Consider the following 15,879-nt stretch of genomic DNA (forward strand, 5'->3'; position numbering starts at 1 on the left):
GAAAGATCCTACATGCCGCGGAGCAACTAAGGCCGTGCGCCACAACTACTGAGCCTGCGGTCTAGAGCCTGTGAGCCACAACAATTGAGCCCACCCGCTGCAACTACTGAAGCCCGCGCACCTAGCCCATGCTCCACAACAAGAGAAGCCACTGCAGTGAGAAGCCCATGCACCACAACGAAGAGTAGCCCCTACTCGCCGCAACTAGAGAAAGCCCACGTGCAGCAACAAAGACCCAACACAGCCAAAAATAATTAACAAATTAATTTTTTAAAGTTTTTTTTTTTAAATGAGAACACTGCTGCTGAGATAACTGAGGGACCAAAAAGTAAAAGGCACAACTTATTTATATCTGGTCCATGTTTTATTTTATTTTTTATTTATTTATTTATTATTTTTTTAAACCCAAGCCCCCTGCATCGGGAGCACAGAGGCTTTTTTGTCTTTTCTTTTTTTAATTTATTTATTTTTTAGAAATTTATTTTATTTTTGGCTGCGTTGGGTCTTCATTTCTGTGCACAGGCTTTCTCTAGTTGCAGTGAGCAGGGGCTTCTCATGGCAGTGGCTTCTCTTGTTGTGGAGCACGGGCTCTAGGCACACGGGCTTCAGTAGTTGTGGCACTCAGGCTCAGTAGTTGTGGCTCACAGGCTCTAGAGTGCAGGCTCAGTAGTTGTGGCACACATGCTTAGTTGCTCCGCGGCATGTGGGATCTTCCTGGACCAGGGCTCAAACCCGTGTCCCATGCATTGGCAGGCGGATGCTTAACCACTGTGCCACGAGGGAAGTCCCTGTAGTTTTCTTTGAATGGGGTCCTAAATTAGAGAACAAAATATTTGCAACTCATGTCATTAACAAAGAGCTAATTTCTTAATTCTTTCTAAAAATCTTCCAACTAAGAAAGTCATTGCCAAAATGGGCAAACGGTACACACAGATCACTGAAAAGTAAAATAAGTGAGTCCTAAATATATGTAAAGATGCACATTTTTACTCAAGGCAAAAATAAATTAAAAATACTAGACACCGGGGGCTTCCCTGGTGGCGCAGTCGTTGAGAGTCCCCCTGTCGATGCAGGGGACACGGGTTCGTGCCCCGGTCTGGGAAGATCCCACATGCCGTGGAGCGGCTGGGCCCCTGAGCCATGGCCATTGAGCCTGCGCGTCCAGAGCCTGTGCTCCGCAACGGGAGAGGCCACAACAGTGAGAGGCCCGCATACAGAAAAAAAAAAAAAAAAAAAAATACTAGACACCATTTTTCACTTTCCAGCATGATAAAAAATCAAAAGTATAGGTATAATGTTATAAGTCATAATTCTAGTTATTACTTTAAAATGTGTATCTCAGAAATAACTAAAAAAAAATCAAAAGTATAATAACGCTTTGAAGAGTATGAAAAAACATGGTCTCTCACACACTGCTGGTGGGAGTATAAATTGATACAACTTTTTGTAGAGCAATTTGGAATTATCTATGAAAATGACAAGTACAAAATATGGAGTAGATAACCAACAAGGACCTACTGTAGCATAAGGAACTATATTCAATATCTTGTGATAACTATAAAGGAAAAGAATCTAAAAAAGAATACGTATATATGTTACTAAATCACTTTGCTGTATACCTGAAAATAACACAACATTGTAAGTCAATTATATTTCAATAAAAAATTTAAAAATTATATATATATATAATTTTTTAAAAGAGAAGTACAAATGTCCTTTGACCCAATGACTTACTTTCAGGAATTTATCCTATGGATATACTTTCATGAAAGCAAAATAATGTACATGTACAAGGATATTCACTACAGCATTCCCTACAGACAAGAAACAATGTTAAGTGTCCAGAAATTATAGGACATTCATACAATGGAACGTCATGCAGCTGCATAAAAGAACTGAGCAGTTCTTGGGGTTTTCTGTTGTTTTTTGGCTGCGCAGAGTGGTTTCGGGGTCTTAGTTCCCGGATCTTAGCTCCCCAACAGGGACTGAACCCACCCTGGCAGTGAAAGCGTCAGGTCTTAACCACTGGACCGCAAGGGAAGTCTCCAAACCATATATTCTTATCTTTATTCCTTTTGCACAGTAAGTACTTGATAAATAATTATTCCCTGACCTAAAAGACTTTTTTCTCATTCTAGCACAGGATCCCATTCTCCTCAACTAAGAGTTCCACCACCTGAATGCCTCAGCCTTAACCCACAGAGCTCTTCAATCTATGCAAGAGAAGATATATTCCTGGAAGGTTCTATTTTGAAATGTAAGATAAACAATAGATATTTATTGTGCCTGAATAATAGTTTTTTCTAAAAGATGCTATCATAATAAATAGTACAATATAAGAGAATTTAGATGCCTTCTAGGGCTTTTCACCTCATCTAGTTTGGTGGCTAAGACATGGTTATATAAAAAAATAACCATGCTAGGAAGGATATTACAGCTGCCAAATGAGTCACACAAGTAAGCAGTCTCTCAAGAAACTCAGAAGGAAATATCACATCTACTAGGGTAGTCAGGAAACGCTTCAAAAGGGAAACAGAATCAGAGTTGGGCTTGATGGATGATCTAATTTCAACAGGCAAGGGACTGACTGCACAGTAAGGGACATCCAGGTGGTTCAGGAACGAGTGAACAGGCTGGTCTGGACAAATGGAGCCTGCAGGTGGCAGGGAGTGCTCCTAGCTCCTGGAAATCCACTTATTCAGTCCCTGAGCCTGTATCCTTCCAATGCCCTGGATTTATTTTGATTCTTCCTACTATTTCCCAGAGTTGTCATTTCATCTCCATTCTCACCAACCTCAAAGCAATCCAAGCTCTCACTCCCTCCCTCTGCAAAAATCTCCAAATTAATCCTCCTATTTCCAGTCTCCACCATCTCCAATTTATGGTGTACAACTCGTCACATTTGTTACTTTATACTCATGATCCACTCACCCCAAACCTGCCAACAGCTAACCACTGCCTGCAAAATAAAATTATTCTCCCTCTCATTCCAGGCCTTCTAACATTGCCCTGTCTCCATCTTTCACTCCATCACTGGACTCACACTCCCTAAACATAATATACAAATGTCATGCCTAGGCCCTGGATGTTCCTATTACCCGGAAAATCTCTGTGTTTTGTTCCCAGGTGGGGTACACATGGTTGTACAGGTTTCAAACACTGTACTTTACATAAATGATACCGCCTGCCAGTGTTGGGCAGTGCACAACCTCTGCAACCTTCCAAAGACAGCTTGTTTCTATCCTCTCCCACCTTGAGACCTTCCCAGAACAACTCAACCCAATTGTTGATCAATTGTGCCTCTGATTCCTACATCAACTGCCAACTTGACACGGTTTCCTAACCAAAAACGTTACAATATTTGGAATACCAATAGTACCTTGAACACAGCCGATACTCAAAAGATGCTTGCAAATTACAGTGGGTAAGTCAACAAAGGCAGATTGTGGTTAATGGGCAAAAAGCCTTGGAGAGGGACTTCCCTGGTGGCCCAGTGATTAAGAATCCACTTGCCAATGCAGGGGACACGGGTTCGAGTCCTGGTCCATATGCCACGGAGCAACTAAGCCCGGGTGCCACAGCTACTGAGCCTGTGCTCTAGAGCCCGCAAGCCACAACTACTGAGCGCACGAGCCACAACTACTGAAGCCTGCATGCCTAGAGCCCGTGCTCCGCAACAACAGAAGCTGCCGCAATGAGAAGCCCGCGCACCACAAAAAAGAGTAAACCCCGCTCGCCGCAACGAGAGAAAGCCTGAGTGCAGCAATGTAGACCCAATGCAGCCAAAAATAAATAAATTAAATAAATAAATAAATTTTTTAAAGCCTTGGGGAATTCCATGGCATCCAGTGGTTAGGACTCCACACTCTCACTGCCAAGGGCCGGTATTCGATCCCTGGTCAGGGAACTAAAAATCCCATAAGCCACGCAGCGCGGCTAAACAAAACAAGACAAAACAAACCAAACCAAAGGTAAAGAGCCTTGAAGGCCAAGAGAGAAGTTCCGACTTCATTTGGGAGATGATCAGAATATGATCAGAAATATGATCAGAAAGATGTTTTAGGAAGAAAGACTAATTTCAGCAACCACAAGCAAACAGGGTTTGAGACACTATTCTCAAAGTAGTTGTCTGTTGGAGGGGGCCTGTGGGAGGCTCCCTCTGTAATGTGCAGCCTCCTCAAGTCATTCAGCCATCCTTCAGTTTATCTGTTTGGGATTACAGATAATGGTTTACATATACCTACACTCAGAGTGAAGCTTAAAACTGGGCCATTAAGCCAAGAAAAACATGTTTCTGCCTGAAATATCTGCGTATCTAGGAAACAGTTCTGACGTGAATAATTATATACATACATAAAATACATATACACAAATTAAACATTTATCTTCTTCCTTCACTTCTTTTGCAGTCTTCCTCTTTTCCATCTGTCTCTTCCCTTTTTGGTTTCTTTCTCTCTTTCCCCCTAAAATTATTATTCATGTCTCTCATTTCTTTCATAAGTACATAAATTAATTTCATTGTACTGATGGAGTACCAAATAAGTAATTCTTATCTGTAAATTGAAAACTCAGAAACTAATACATTAAACAAAATGAGTTTTCTAATTAATTTCCTTTCAAAGCATGTGTCTTAGATTTCATGTCAAGATAGCATATCAGTAATGGACTCCATGGTCCCAGATAGTTTATTTACTTCCTAGATTTAAATAAAAATCTTTACTCTCCAAAGGAAGAATATTATGTGGAAGTAATCCACTCCAGTATCAAGGCACATAGCACCACTGGAACCATGCACATGTCTATCAGGAAAAGATTACCAGGCAAGCAACCAAATTTTTAAAATAAATGGAGAGTGAATCTTAAAAGAGGATCCAAGGTAAAGCACATGATACAATTTTGTGTTTGTGCCCAAAGAGGCTGTCTCCCTTGAAAGCCCGAATTTACTGTTTATTCCTCCCACCAAATATGCAAAATAAACTCACTAGTACTAAAAACAGAAGTATGCTATCACTATTGAAAGGTAAGCACCATCAAAGGAAAGATCAAAATATTTTCCTTTCATCCTACTAAAGTGAAAAGAAAAACCATTAAATACTGGATACTGTTTCTGAATTTAGGGCAGTTTCCCATGGTTTTTTCCCTCCCCAGCCTGAAGATCTTCCGGAAGTCACAGTGTGAATCTTTGGTAACAAACGGTGGACAGGTGCTTTGCTAATTCCATACTTGGTAGGAAAAGAAGAGGGAAAGGGCACGGACATCCATTATTTAGAGTCTATCGCTAAATTAATCTCCTGTATAAAAATTCCATTACAACTAATGTTATTCAGAGTGTATAGAGTGTGTGGGTAGTGTACAGCAGACCACACCATGATAACAGGACTTCATCTTTTCAAACACCATCAGAAATTGGCAAATAATTCAAACTGCTCTTAGCCCAAGTTTAAATTGTTGAATACTAACGATAAAAGTTTAGAGAAATCTAATTAACCGGTTGCTAATTCGCTCAAAAGTAAACTACAAACATGGGAGGCTTGTTCATCTCTACCTGCGTCTCCCCAAGGCTGGCGATTCGCCCTCAGGAGGGGCGTCTAGTGGGCGGACCAGAGCCGGCTAGAGCTGGGGAAACGGGGGTGGGGTGGGGGGTAGTGAGGACCAACCCACCCCTTGGCTGGCCGCGCCTGTGGCCGCGCTCGGCCCAGAACCCGGCCTGGCTTGGCCTCCCGGAGGCAAACAGGACGGAGACTGGACCGACGGACGGGACGGACAGACTCGACAGGACGGACAGGACGGGCAGAGAAGCAGTGCGTCCTACCCGGAGGGCTCCCTCCCAGGGCCGGCGGAGTACCTGCTCCGGTCATCCAGGCTGCGGTTGTCGGCCGCCGCGGCGCGCCAGTCGGGCAGTGTGCTGGCGCACAGCACCACCATGGACACGATCACGAACACCACCGACACGCTAGCCAGGATCTGCGCGGCCAGGGACGACGTGGGCTCCTCGAAGGTCCGCCGCATGCGCTCCAGCCAGCGCCGGGAGGGGGCCGCCTCGGCACCGCCGGCTCGCGCCTCGTCGCGGCCCAGCGCGCCCGGCTCTTCGGCCGTGTAGAAGGTGTAGGTGTCGGACATGCGGTCGTCGAGGCGGCGCTGGCAGCAGTACTCGAGGTGCGCGCCCTCCAGGCCCCAGTAGATCATCTCATTGTAGAAGGAGAGCTCGCACATCCGCGGCGCGAAGCGCAGCTTGCCGTGGCCGCGCACGTAGAGCAGGATGAAGCCGAAGGCCTCCGAGTGCCGGTCAAAGAAGTACTCGTTGCGTTCGCGGTCGTAGTCGTCGCACACCTCGAGCACGTCGCGCTCCGAGCGACAGCCGTGCAGCCGGCTCACGCGGCGCAGCGGGAAGTCCTTCAGTAGCTCCCGGGACAGCGAGTACCGGGCGCCGCCCACATTCAGCACCACCGAGGCCGCCCCGCTGCGCCTGTAGGTCATGGCTGGCAGCCCAGAGGCCCCGAAGCCCGACGGCGGCGCCGCCGCTCCCCCGGCCGCCGCGCGGGGCCTGCCTGCCGTTGGCCGACCGGGGAGCGCGCCGTCGGGCCCCGCAGGCTGTCCCGCCGGCTCTCCCTCCGTGCTCCGCTGCTGCCCTTCGCTGGCCCGGGAGTCCCTCGGCTCTAGCCTCTTCGGCGTGGCTGCTAGCGACGCTCCCTCCGCACGGCAGTACCTGAAGGTGGCCGGGGAGTCCCCTCTGGCGCCAGCGCTGCGCCCCACGGGCCGAGAACGAAGCTGCCAGCGCCGCCGCCCCTCGCGTCTGAGGGATGCCCCCTCCGAGGCCGGGGTGCCCTTTCAAGGCGGCGGCGCTTTCCCCCCTGGGGGGCGTGCGTGCCGAGAGGAGGCGCCGGCGCTGGATTTCTCCGGGTCCCTGGCGCTCCCTCCGGCCGCGGCTTCAGCAAGCGCCCCACCACCGTCCAGAGGCAAGAGGTAAAGTGAGCGGGTTCGGAGGCGGCGAAGAGCCGGCTCCGAGGGGCGGGGGCGGGGCCTCCTCGCGGTTCCCCCTCCTTGCCTCCTGGCTCCGTTCCTCTCACCTCCCTCCACGCGCCGCCCTCCTCTTCCCATCCGCGCTCTCACCTCGCTCGGGCTGGGATTCCCCGGCGCCCCTCCCTGGACCTCGGGCTCCCCGCCTCGTGACGCCGTCCTCCCCCTCCGCTCCCGCCCCCAGTGGCCAGGAGGGGTCTGTGGAGCAGGGATGCGCCGAGCCTGCAGCCCCGGGTGGAAGGGGAAGCAAAGCCCCGCGGCCGGGGTCTCGGCTCCGGAGTCCCGCCCCGGACCATCGGGATGACTTGGGGAGTCTCCAAGGGCCCTTTTAACGGCCCCCAAAGGGAGGCGACAGGAAGGTAAGGAGGAGTGGACTGGGGTGCGGGATATGAGGGGCGGGGACAGACGGCGTTGGGAGAGCTTTTTCCAGAAGCTATTCGGAGCCCAGCTCGATTTCTGAGACCGCCCCAAAGGATTTCTCAGAGAAGGCACCCCAGCAATTCTTTTCTTGCCGACTTTGTTCTTCCTCACCCGGCGCGGAGACTTACGTACCGCGTGCTCCGAAGGCGGCCACACATCCCAGCACCCAGTCTCGGTGCCGCCTTCCCGCCTGCCCTGTCTCGGAGGGGAGCGGCTCCAGCCCCCGCTTTCGGGGGCGCGGGTCCTAAGAGAGCGCCGAAGTGTAGCGCCGCTGGACCCTCTCGTGACGCTTCCTGCAGAGTGGCGTGAAAGTCTGGGGAGAATTGCCTTGCCACTGGCAAGAACAGAATTTCGCATTGCCTTCGTCTGCCTCCTCCTTTCATGTCTTGATTTCCCCCATGCACCTCCAAGTCGGCTGCAGCACCGGCCCTCGGAGCTTGAAGAACCTCTTTAAGGCTCTGCAGAGCGAATTGCCCTGGGCACTGCTCGATGCTCTGGGAGTGGGCTCCATTTGGCAGGGATTATTTTAAATTGCTCCCAGCAATTCACACGACACCCGATACAGGCAGCCCTGCCCGCGCAGTACCCGCCAGAGGCGAAACAGGTGAGTTGTAAGGCAAGCTATGTTAAATGTAAAAGTACTGGAAGGAAAAATAAGAGTGGGGTGGGATGCAGTGGATGCTGTCTTCTGACCTCAGAGTAAACCCAGCTGGTTACTTGGGAAAGGTTTTACTTTGCCCTTCACTTTTCATAATTTCGTAGGATTGTCCCCTGCCCACTAGAGGTCACCATCAAGAGTCGTTTTGCTCTGATTCTAATGTGTATTCCTAGCGAAAAAGCAGACACTTAAAAATTGGAGTGCTCTCTCCTCACAAAGTAAAATCACTCTGGGTGATTTTTTTGTGTGCTTTTTTTCTTTTAACTGAAGTAAAGTTGATTTACAATGTTCCAAGTGTACAGCAAAGTGATTCAGTTATATATAGATATAGATGGATAATATGTCTATATTTTTTTCAGATTATTTTCCATTAAAGGTTTTTTCAAGATATTGAATATATTTCCTTGTTGGGTGATTTCTTAAAGAATGAAAATCTCTGTAAGTTGTTTTTCCGTAGACTTGGATATTATCCCTAGACTTGGATAATTTATCTTAAATGCACTTAATGTGATTAAAAACTCAAAAACGGAAGTTGTTTACTTGCTAAATATCTACTAACCCAGGAAAACATCCTGAAGGAAATGTTTCAAGACAGAATCAAAGGAGGTGATGGTCATAAGCTGGCAGAGAGAAGGAGGAGAGCCTGCCGAGTAGCAAAATCTCAGGTGTGGAGGACTAAAGTCTGTAAAAAAGCTAATGCATTTGCTTGGCTGAAAGGATGGGGATCTCCACTGTAGAATTTAGATTTCATCCTACAAGCTAATGGGATCCCTGAAGGTTTTAATAATAGAACCAACTTTATCTCAGGAAGAGCCATTTGCCCTCAGGAGAAGGCCACTTCTGCAACCAAGGAATGGGAACCCCACCCCTAAATCTTTGTAGATGAGGAAGGGTTATTTCTGAGAAACACTGAGACCAAGAACTCAGCAGGGCTTGGAAATGGATTTGTTATAGGATATGAGGATGGAGAAAAGTTTGCAGTTGCTAGCAGAGTGAAGAGCCTGGCTTCTAGAAGCATCACAGGCAGCAGAACACAGAACAACTATTTTGTCAATTATTCGTTTTAACGCTACTATATTTATTTCCTATGTTCTCTATCTAAAATCCCTTTAAAGTCTGTTGATTGAACCAGCTGAAGAAATATCATATTTTAAATTAAATTTGAGCTTAGAAAACAAACCCTCTTGCACCATTGGTGGGAATGTAAATTGATACAGCCGCTATGGAGGACAGTGTGGAGGTTCCTCAAAAAACTAAAAATAGGGGCTTCCCTGGTGGCGCAGTTGTTGGGAGTCCGCCTGCCGATGCAGGGGACACGGGTTCGTGCCCCGGTCTGGGAGGATCCCGCATCCCGCATGCCGCGGGGCGGCTGGGCCCATGAGCCATGGCTGCTAGGCCTGCGCGTCCGGATCCTGTGCTCCGCAATGGGAGAGGCCACAGCAGTGAGAGGCCCACATACCGCAAAAACAACAACAAACAAACAAACAAACAAAAACTAAAAATAGAACTACCATAGACCCAGCCATCCCACTACTGGGCATATACCCTGAGAAAACCATAATTCAAAAAGAGTCATGTACCACAATGTTCATTGCAGCTCTATTTACAATAGCCAGGACATGGAAGCAACCTAAATGTCCATCGACAGATGAATGGATAAAGAAGATGTGGCTCATATATACAATGGAATATTACTCAGCCATAAAAAGAAATGAAATTGAGTTATTTGTAGTGAGGTGGATGGACCTAGAGACTGTCATACAGAGTGAAGTAAGTCAGAGAGAGAAAAATACTGTATGCTAGCACATATATATGGAATCTGAAAAAAAAAAAGGTTCTGATGAACCTAGGGGCAGGACAGGAATAAAGACTCAGACATAGAGAATGGACTTGAAGACACAGGAAGGGGGAAGGGTAAGCTGGGACGAAGTGAGAGAGTGGCATGGACATATATACACTACCAAATGTAAAACTGATGGCTAGTGGGAAGCAGCCACATAGCACAGGGAGATCAGCTCGGTGCTTTGTGACCACCTAGAGGGGTGGGATAGGGAGGGTGGGAGGGAGATGCAAGAGGGAGGAGATACGGGGATGTATGTATATGTATAGCTGATTCACGTTGTTATACAGCAGAAACTAACACACCATTGTAAAGCATTATACTCCAATAAAGATGTTAGAAAAAAAAAGAAAGCAAATTAATTTGATGACAATACAGTTTGTGTCTCCTAGGTATATTTTCATAAAATATCTTAGATAGGTTTAAATCATTTCATTTGTTTCAAGAGTAATATTCTTATTTGATTTTAATATCATCAACCACTACTGCAACAATACCCAAGTCATTTATTTATTTATTTATGGCTGTGTTGGGTCTTCATTGCTGCGTGCGGGCTTTTTCTAGTTGTGGCGAGTGGGGGCTACTCTTTGTTATGGTGCGCGGGCTTCTCATTGTGGTGGCTTCTCCTGTTGTGGAGCACAGGCTCTAGGTGCACGGGCTTCAGTAGTTGTGGCACGTGGGCTTCAGTAGCTGTGGCTTGCAGGCTCTAGAGGACAGGCTCAGTAGTTGTGGTGCACGGGCTTAGTTGCTCCGTGGCAGGTGGGATCTTCCCAGACCAGGGCTCGAACCCATGTCCCCTGCCTTGGTAGGCAGATTCTTAACCACTACGCCACCAGGGAAGTCCCCCCAAGTCATTTTTTTTAAACAAAGAAAACAATAAGATGCAGAGATGATTGGCTTGTCTCAATATAATCTGGTTTAAAAAGCATCCTTAAAAACAATTTTCCTCCTTTGAACTTTGAAAAAAAAGTTTTATGTTGAGAATTATTATATTTAATTTCTTTTCTGGATTCTGGATGATATTTAGGGTCCTCAAACATAAATCTTTAAACTGCATTAAATTTTAAAGGCATCAGGCAGAATTTTAGAGTTTGAAAGAGATTTTCTTATCTCAGTTTATAAGCCCATTATTTGGGGAGGACTAACACGGCTTCAGAGGTGTGGCTGTAACTTGCCCTAGGTTCCCCAACCAGCAGCATCACGGTAGAGACAAGGCTAGAACTAGATTTTCTGGTTCCAAACCCTAGTCACTCCATCTCCAGGGCCTGCATTGCTGCCACAACCTCCTATCTGATCTCTGCACTCCAGTTCTTTCCTCTGTCTGTGAATCCTGTATTATGCCACTAGACAGCTCTTCCTTTCCTTCAGTTTCACCAAGTCGTTCCCCAGTTCAAGAACCTAAAGTGGCTAAGGATCTATAATTACAAATTGTCCTTACAATAAAGTCCACAATGGTTCTAAGGGCTGTGTCTCTAGGTTCAAATCCTGGCTGTACAACTTATTTGCTAAGTGACTTGGAACAAGTTCCTTAACCTCTTTGGGCCTCCGTTTTCTCATCCCTAGAATGGAGATAACATGGCTCCATCAAAGGGGTGATGTGAGGATTGAATGAGATGATGCAAGGGTGGTAGATGGCTCAATGCATGACACTGGAAAAAAATCTCACTTCGTGTGTGCCTCCACCAGCCCAAGCAGGTCATGCTCATTCTCACTCATGGGTTGTAAATAAATACAACTCAGACAAGTGAATTGATTCATCTAAAAATGTGACCAATCACAAAAAGTAACCTGAAACATCAAAAATTCAGTGAAAAGTTGTGACCCATGTACTGCTGAGTCTGGATTGAACATGGATTCCTCCATCACTTTGCACTGCACGACTGGATGTGTTCAGGGTCCTTCAGCAACTCTAAACACTTTTTTTGTTTGTTAATTATTTTTATATTTTTGGCTGCTTTGGGTCTTCGTTGCTGTGCTTGGGCTTTCTCTGGTTGTGGTGAGCGGGGGCTACTCTTCCTTGCGGTGCACAGACTTCTCATTGCAGTGGCTTCTCTTGTTGTGGAGCACAGGCTCTAGGTGCGTAGGCTTCAGTAGTCATGGCACGTGGGCTCAGTAGTTGTGGCGCACGGGCTTAGTTCCTCCGCAGCATGTGAGATCTTCCCGGACCAGGGCTCGAACCTGCGTCCCCTGCCTTGGCAGGCGGAGTCTTAACCACTGAGCCACCAGGGAAGCCCCCTAAATCCTTTTATACAAGGTTGAACAAAGAGAGGCAACTGTAGAAAAGTAACTAAAATATATGGGGAGGCTAAAGGAAGATAAGAATTATTTTAACAAAGCCTGTTTGTACAGAATTCTCTCAGCTTCAACTTCTGTCCTTAATGATAAGAATGGTACTTTCCTCCTGGTACAGGGAAGACATCTTTCAAATTGGAGTTTTATCTCCTGCTTTTAGAAAGAAAAGGGGGAGGTCAGAGCACCCTTTTTGTACCTGATGTTTTTTAAGTGCTCAAAATAATCCTTATGCCAAAGTGACATATTTTAGGGTGGGATATTCTTCTACCCTTCATCATTAACAGCAAAATACATTTTTGGTGCCATTGCAGAAAGACCCCTCCCCTTTACCTTTACCCAACCCTCACTCCCATCCTGCTGCTATATTGCATTATGATGTGCCCACCCTTCTGCCCACCATCACTCCAGGTCTCTTGCCTCTCACAGTGACCAAGAGCCCTTTCTATGTGGCACCACAAGCTCAGCTTTCCACAGAAAGGCTCTTATTATTACCCTCATTTTCCAGATGAGGAAATGAGGCTTCAAAAGGTTAGACTTGCTCAAGAACCCACAGCTCCTAGTAAGTACCAGACCCAGTACTGAAACCCAAAGTCTCTGCAGGCTCTCATGCTTTGCATGCTGGCTCACCACCAACTCTCCTCTCTACCCAGCATCAAACACCCCTGGGAAGGGAGGAACAAGTTAGGCGATCCCAGAGGAAGCAATTTGACAAATCTTGAATGTGGGTCATTCTGCAAGATAACTAATCTTCAATAAGTCGCTTTCATATCCTGAAGTATTTAAGGAGGAGATGATATAATGTCTGCTATCTGCTTCAGAATAATCAAGGGCAGGGGCAAGTGGATTGGAAGTATAGATGAAATAGATTGGCCCTGAGTTGATAATTGTTGAAGCTGGGGGATAGGGTTCATTATATTAGTCTCTCCTCTTTTGTATTTATTTGAAATTGTCCATCATAAAAAAGTCTTAAAAAATTATTTTAGGGCCTCCCTGGTGGCGCAGTGGTTGAGAGTCCGCCTGCCGATGCAGGGAATACGGGTTCATGCCCCGGTCTGGGAGGATCCCATATGCCGCGGAGCGGCTGGGCCCGTGAGCCATGGCCGCTGAGCCTGTGCGTCCGGAGCCTGTGCTCCACAACGGGAGAGGCCACAACAGTGAGAGGCCCGCGTACAGCAAAAAAAAAAAAAAAAAAAAAAAAAAAAATTATTTTAAACCTTGAGCTTCTTTTAAGCTTATTTTGTTTTTAATCTTTTGTTTCTTTATTAGAATGTAACTTCTTTTTTAAAAAATGTATTTACTTATTTGTTTGGTTGCGCCGGGTCTTGGTTGCAGGCAGGCTCCTTAGTTGCAGCATGCGTGTGGGATCTAGTTCCCTGACCGGGGATCAAACCCGGGCCCCCTGCATTCGGAGCTCGAGTCTTATCCACTGCACCACCAGGGAAGTCGCTAAGCTTATTTTTGAATGTTGACAATTATTCCTTCAGACTGGACCTGAATGCACTATTTCATAGTGTCTGTCATGATGAGTTCCTTCAATTTCTCCAGAGTATAAAAAAGCTCAGTACATTTGACCATGTCTATTAAAAATTTTAAATGCGGACTTCCCTGGTGGTGCAGTGGTTAAGAACCCGCCTGCCAATGCAGGCGATCCAGGTTCGAGCCCTGGTCCGGGAAGATCCCACATGCAGCGGAACAACTAAGCCCGTGTGCCACAACTACTGAGCCTGCACTCTAGAGCCTGCAAGCCACAACTACTGAGCCCTCGTGCCACAACTACCAAAGCCCGCATGCCTAGAGCCTGTACTCCGCAACAAGAGAAGCCACCGCAATGAGAAGCCCGTGCACTGCAACGAAGAGTAACCCCCGCCTGCCGCAACTAGAGAAAGCCTGTGCACAGCAACAAAGACCCAACGCAGCCAAAAATAAAATAAATAAATTTAAAATAAATAAATAAATAAATAAATGTTCTCTGAGTGCTGAACTGGCAGTATCAGTGTGTGCATATAGTGAGGCAGGAATTGACCAACTTGAGAAATCCAGGCTCTTTCTGAAAAACCACTTCAATTTTGTTAACTGGTTGGCATCCTGGCAGAGATCTTGGCACTGCTTTCCCCCTGTACTACAGTGTATGCCAGCTTCCTGTGGAAGCTCTACTCATTTAGCTGACCCCAACCCTGGGTCAGTGGGTGCCCCTATATTCCTTACCCAGCAGGTGCTTTAGTTAGAAAAATTCTTAGAATCAGCTCCAGTCATGTCTGTGTTCCACCATCCACCCATTCCTGTCCCTGGAGGAAGGAGAGAGTGTGGATGCAGAGCAGGGGCTGCAAGGAAAGAAGAACTGTCTGCCATTGAATTAAACACTTTAAATGGTCTAACCGTGAATTCTATCTCAATAAAATTGTTTCCAAAAAAATAAACTGTCCAGAAGGGACTGGATGTGGATCTAGCAGTTCTGTGTGTCTTGGCTCACAAACTATAGGAAACAAGGAAAGAAAATTAAAAGGCTGTTGCCCTGGTGGTAGATGGACATCTCAGAGATGCAACTGCTTGATTGGGTGCTCAAGATTAACGAAGTGAAGCTTTCCAGCAAAGCAGGTCTTGAACCCAGATGGCAAGGAAGTGGGAGAGCCAAGTAAGAGAGAGAGGAATTCCCAGACTCTGCCCCTTATCACATCACAGGGCATATTCAAACAGCCTGAGACAGGGTTCTACTCACAAGAAAAATCAGACATTTTCAGAATGAATGGAAAGTTCCCTGCTGTGTTCTATCCATTCTGCAAAAAGGAGAGCTGCCTTTATCAACATTAATGAACCAAAATTAACTGGTTTAGGAGTCAGCTTTCAGAAACACCTGCTGTTTTTATCCTTATGTCCCTATAACAATCTATTTCCCTGCCCCCCCAGTCCAGCCCTCCTCCCCCTCTATGCTCAGCGCTATTATTTCTGCCTCAGAGGAAAGGTTGGGGCTGGGGTTGACTGAAGCGAAGCGTATGATATTCCTGGAAATGATCTTCTCATTGTAGATGCAACCAAAATAACATTGGTTCCACACTTAATAATTGATCTTCTCTTCAACAGCAACTGCATTTTTCTCCAAGGTACAGGATTTAAAATACAGACTATTTTTCTCCAGTTCTTAACTGGAGATAAAATAATTCAATTCTGGTGTGTGTGATCCCATTACCCTACTATGGCAAAAACCCCAGGCATTTGCCTCAGTTTTCCCTGAGATACATGTTCTCACAGGGTAGCTAAATAAAGAAATAAATAAGTAAATAAATAAATAAATAAGGAAGGAAGGAAGCATGCTCTTAGTGGAAAGCTAAGAGGTATAGCAACCTGGAAGATTTGCAGTTTTAAAAGAAGGTTTGGAGCCAAAGCAATTAGGTTGGTATAAGCCTGTCTCAGGCCTGGGTCAGAGAGCAGAGCCTATGGCTCAGCAAAAAATGCTGAAGTAAGTATTGGCTTTAACTCCATGTGCCCGTGTGGATGTGCAACCTCAGATCCTGTCCCCATAGGACCTTCCTCTGCCTGCAAGGAACCTTGCCCTCTGCTTGAGATTTGCTAGTACCTTTGGTCTTCCAGGTAGGATTTTTCCTTTTCAAAGGAAAGTAATCACAAATAAAAATCTCTGTATCAAGACACTGAGAAG

The 15,879-nt window shown here is 46.4% G+C and overlaps 1 protein-coding gene across 2 annotated transcripts in view; it reads right to left on the reverse strand.

Moving 5' to 3' along the window:
* KCNG3 (potassium voltage-gated channel modifier subfamily G member 3) overlaps positions 1-6,477 on the reverse strand; it is a gene marked incomplete at both ends in the record, with an annotated part of 29,365 nt that extends 22,888 nt beyond the window's left edge. The window contains one exon of one of the 2 annotated variants that reach the window (XM_082642757.1): positions 5,846-6,477. In XM_082642757.1, the coding sequence (XP_082498883.1) occupies positions 5,846-6,477 (632 nt within the window). Of the gene's footprint in view, positions 1-5,812 lie in introns of both variants that reach the window. The other variant, XM_082642756.1, reaches the window with a different exon arrangement.
* Between the last annotated feature and the right edge of the window lie 9,402 nt (positions 6,478-15,879).

Source organism: Mesoplodon mirus (assembly GCF_964341445.2).
Source record: "Mesoplodon mirus genome assembly, chromosome: 14".
Taxonomy (NCBI): domain Eukaryota; kingdom Metazoa; phylum Chordata; class Mammalia; order Artiodactyla; family Ziphiidae; genus Mesoplodon; species Mesoplodon mirus.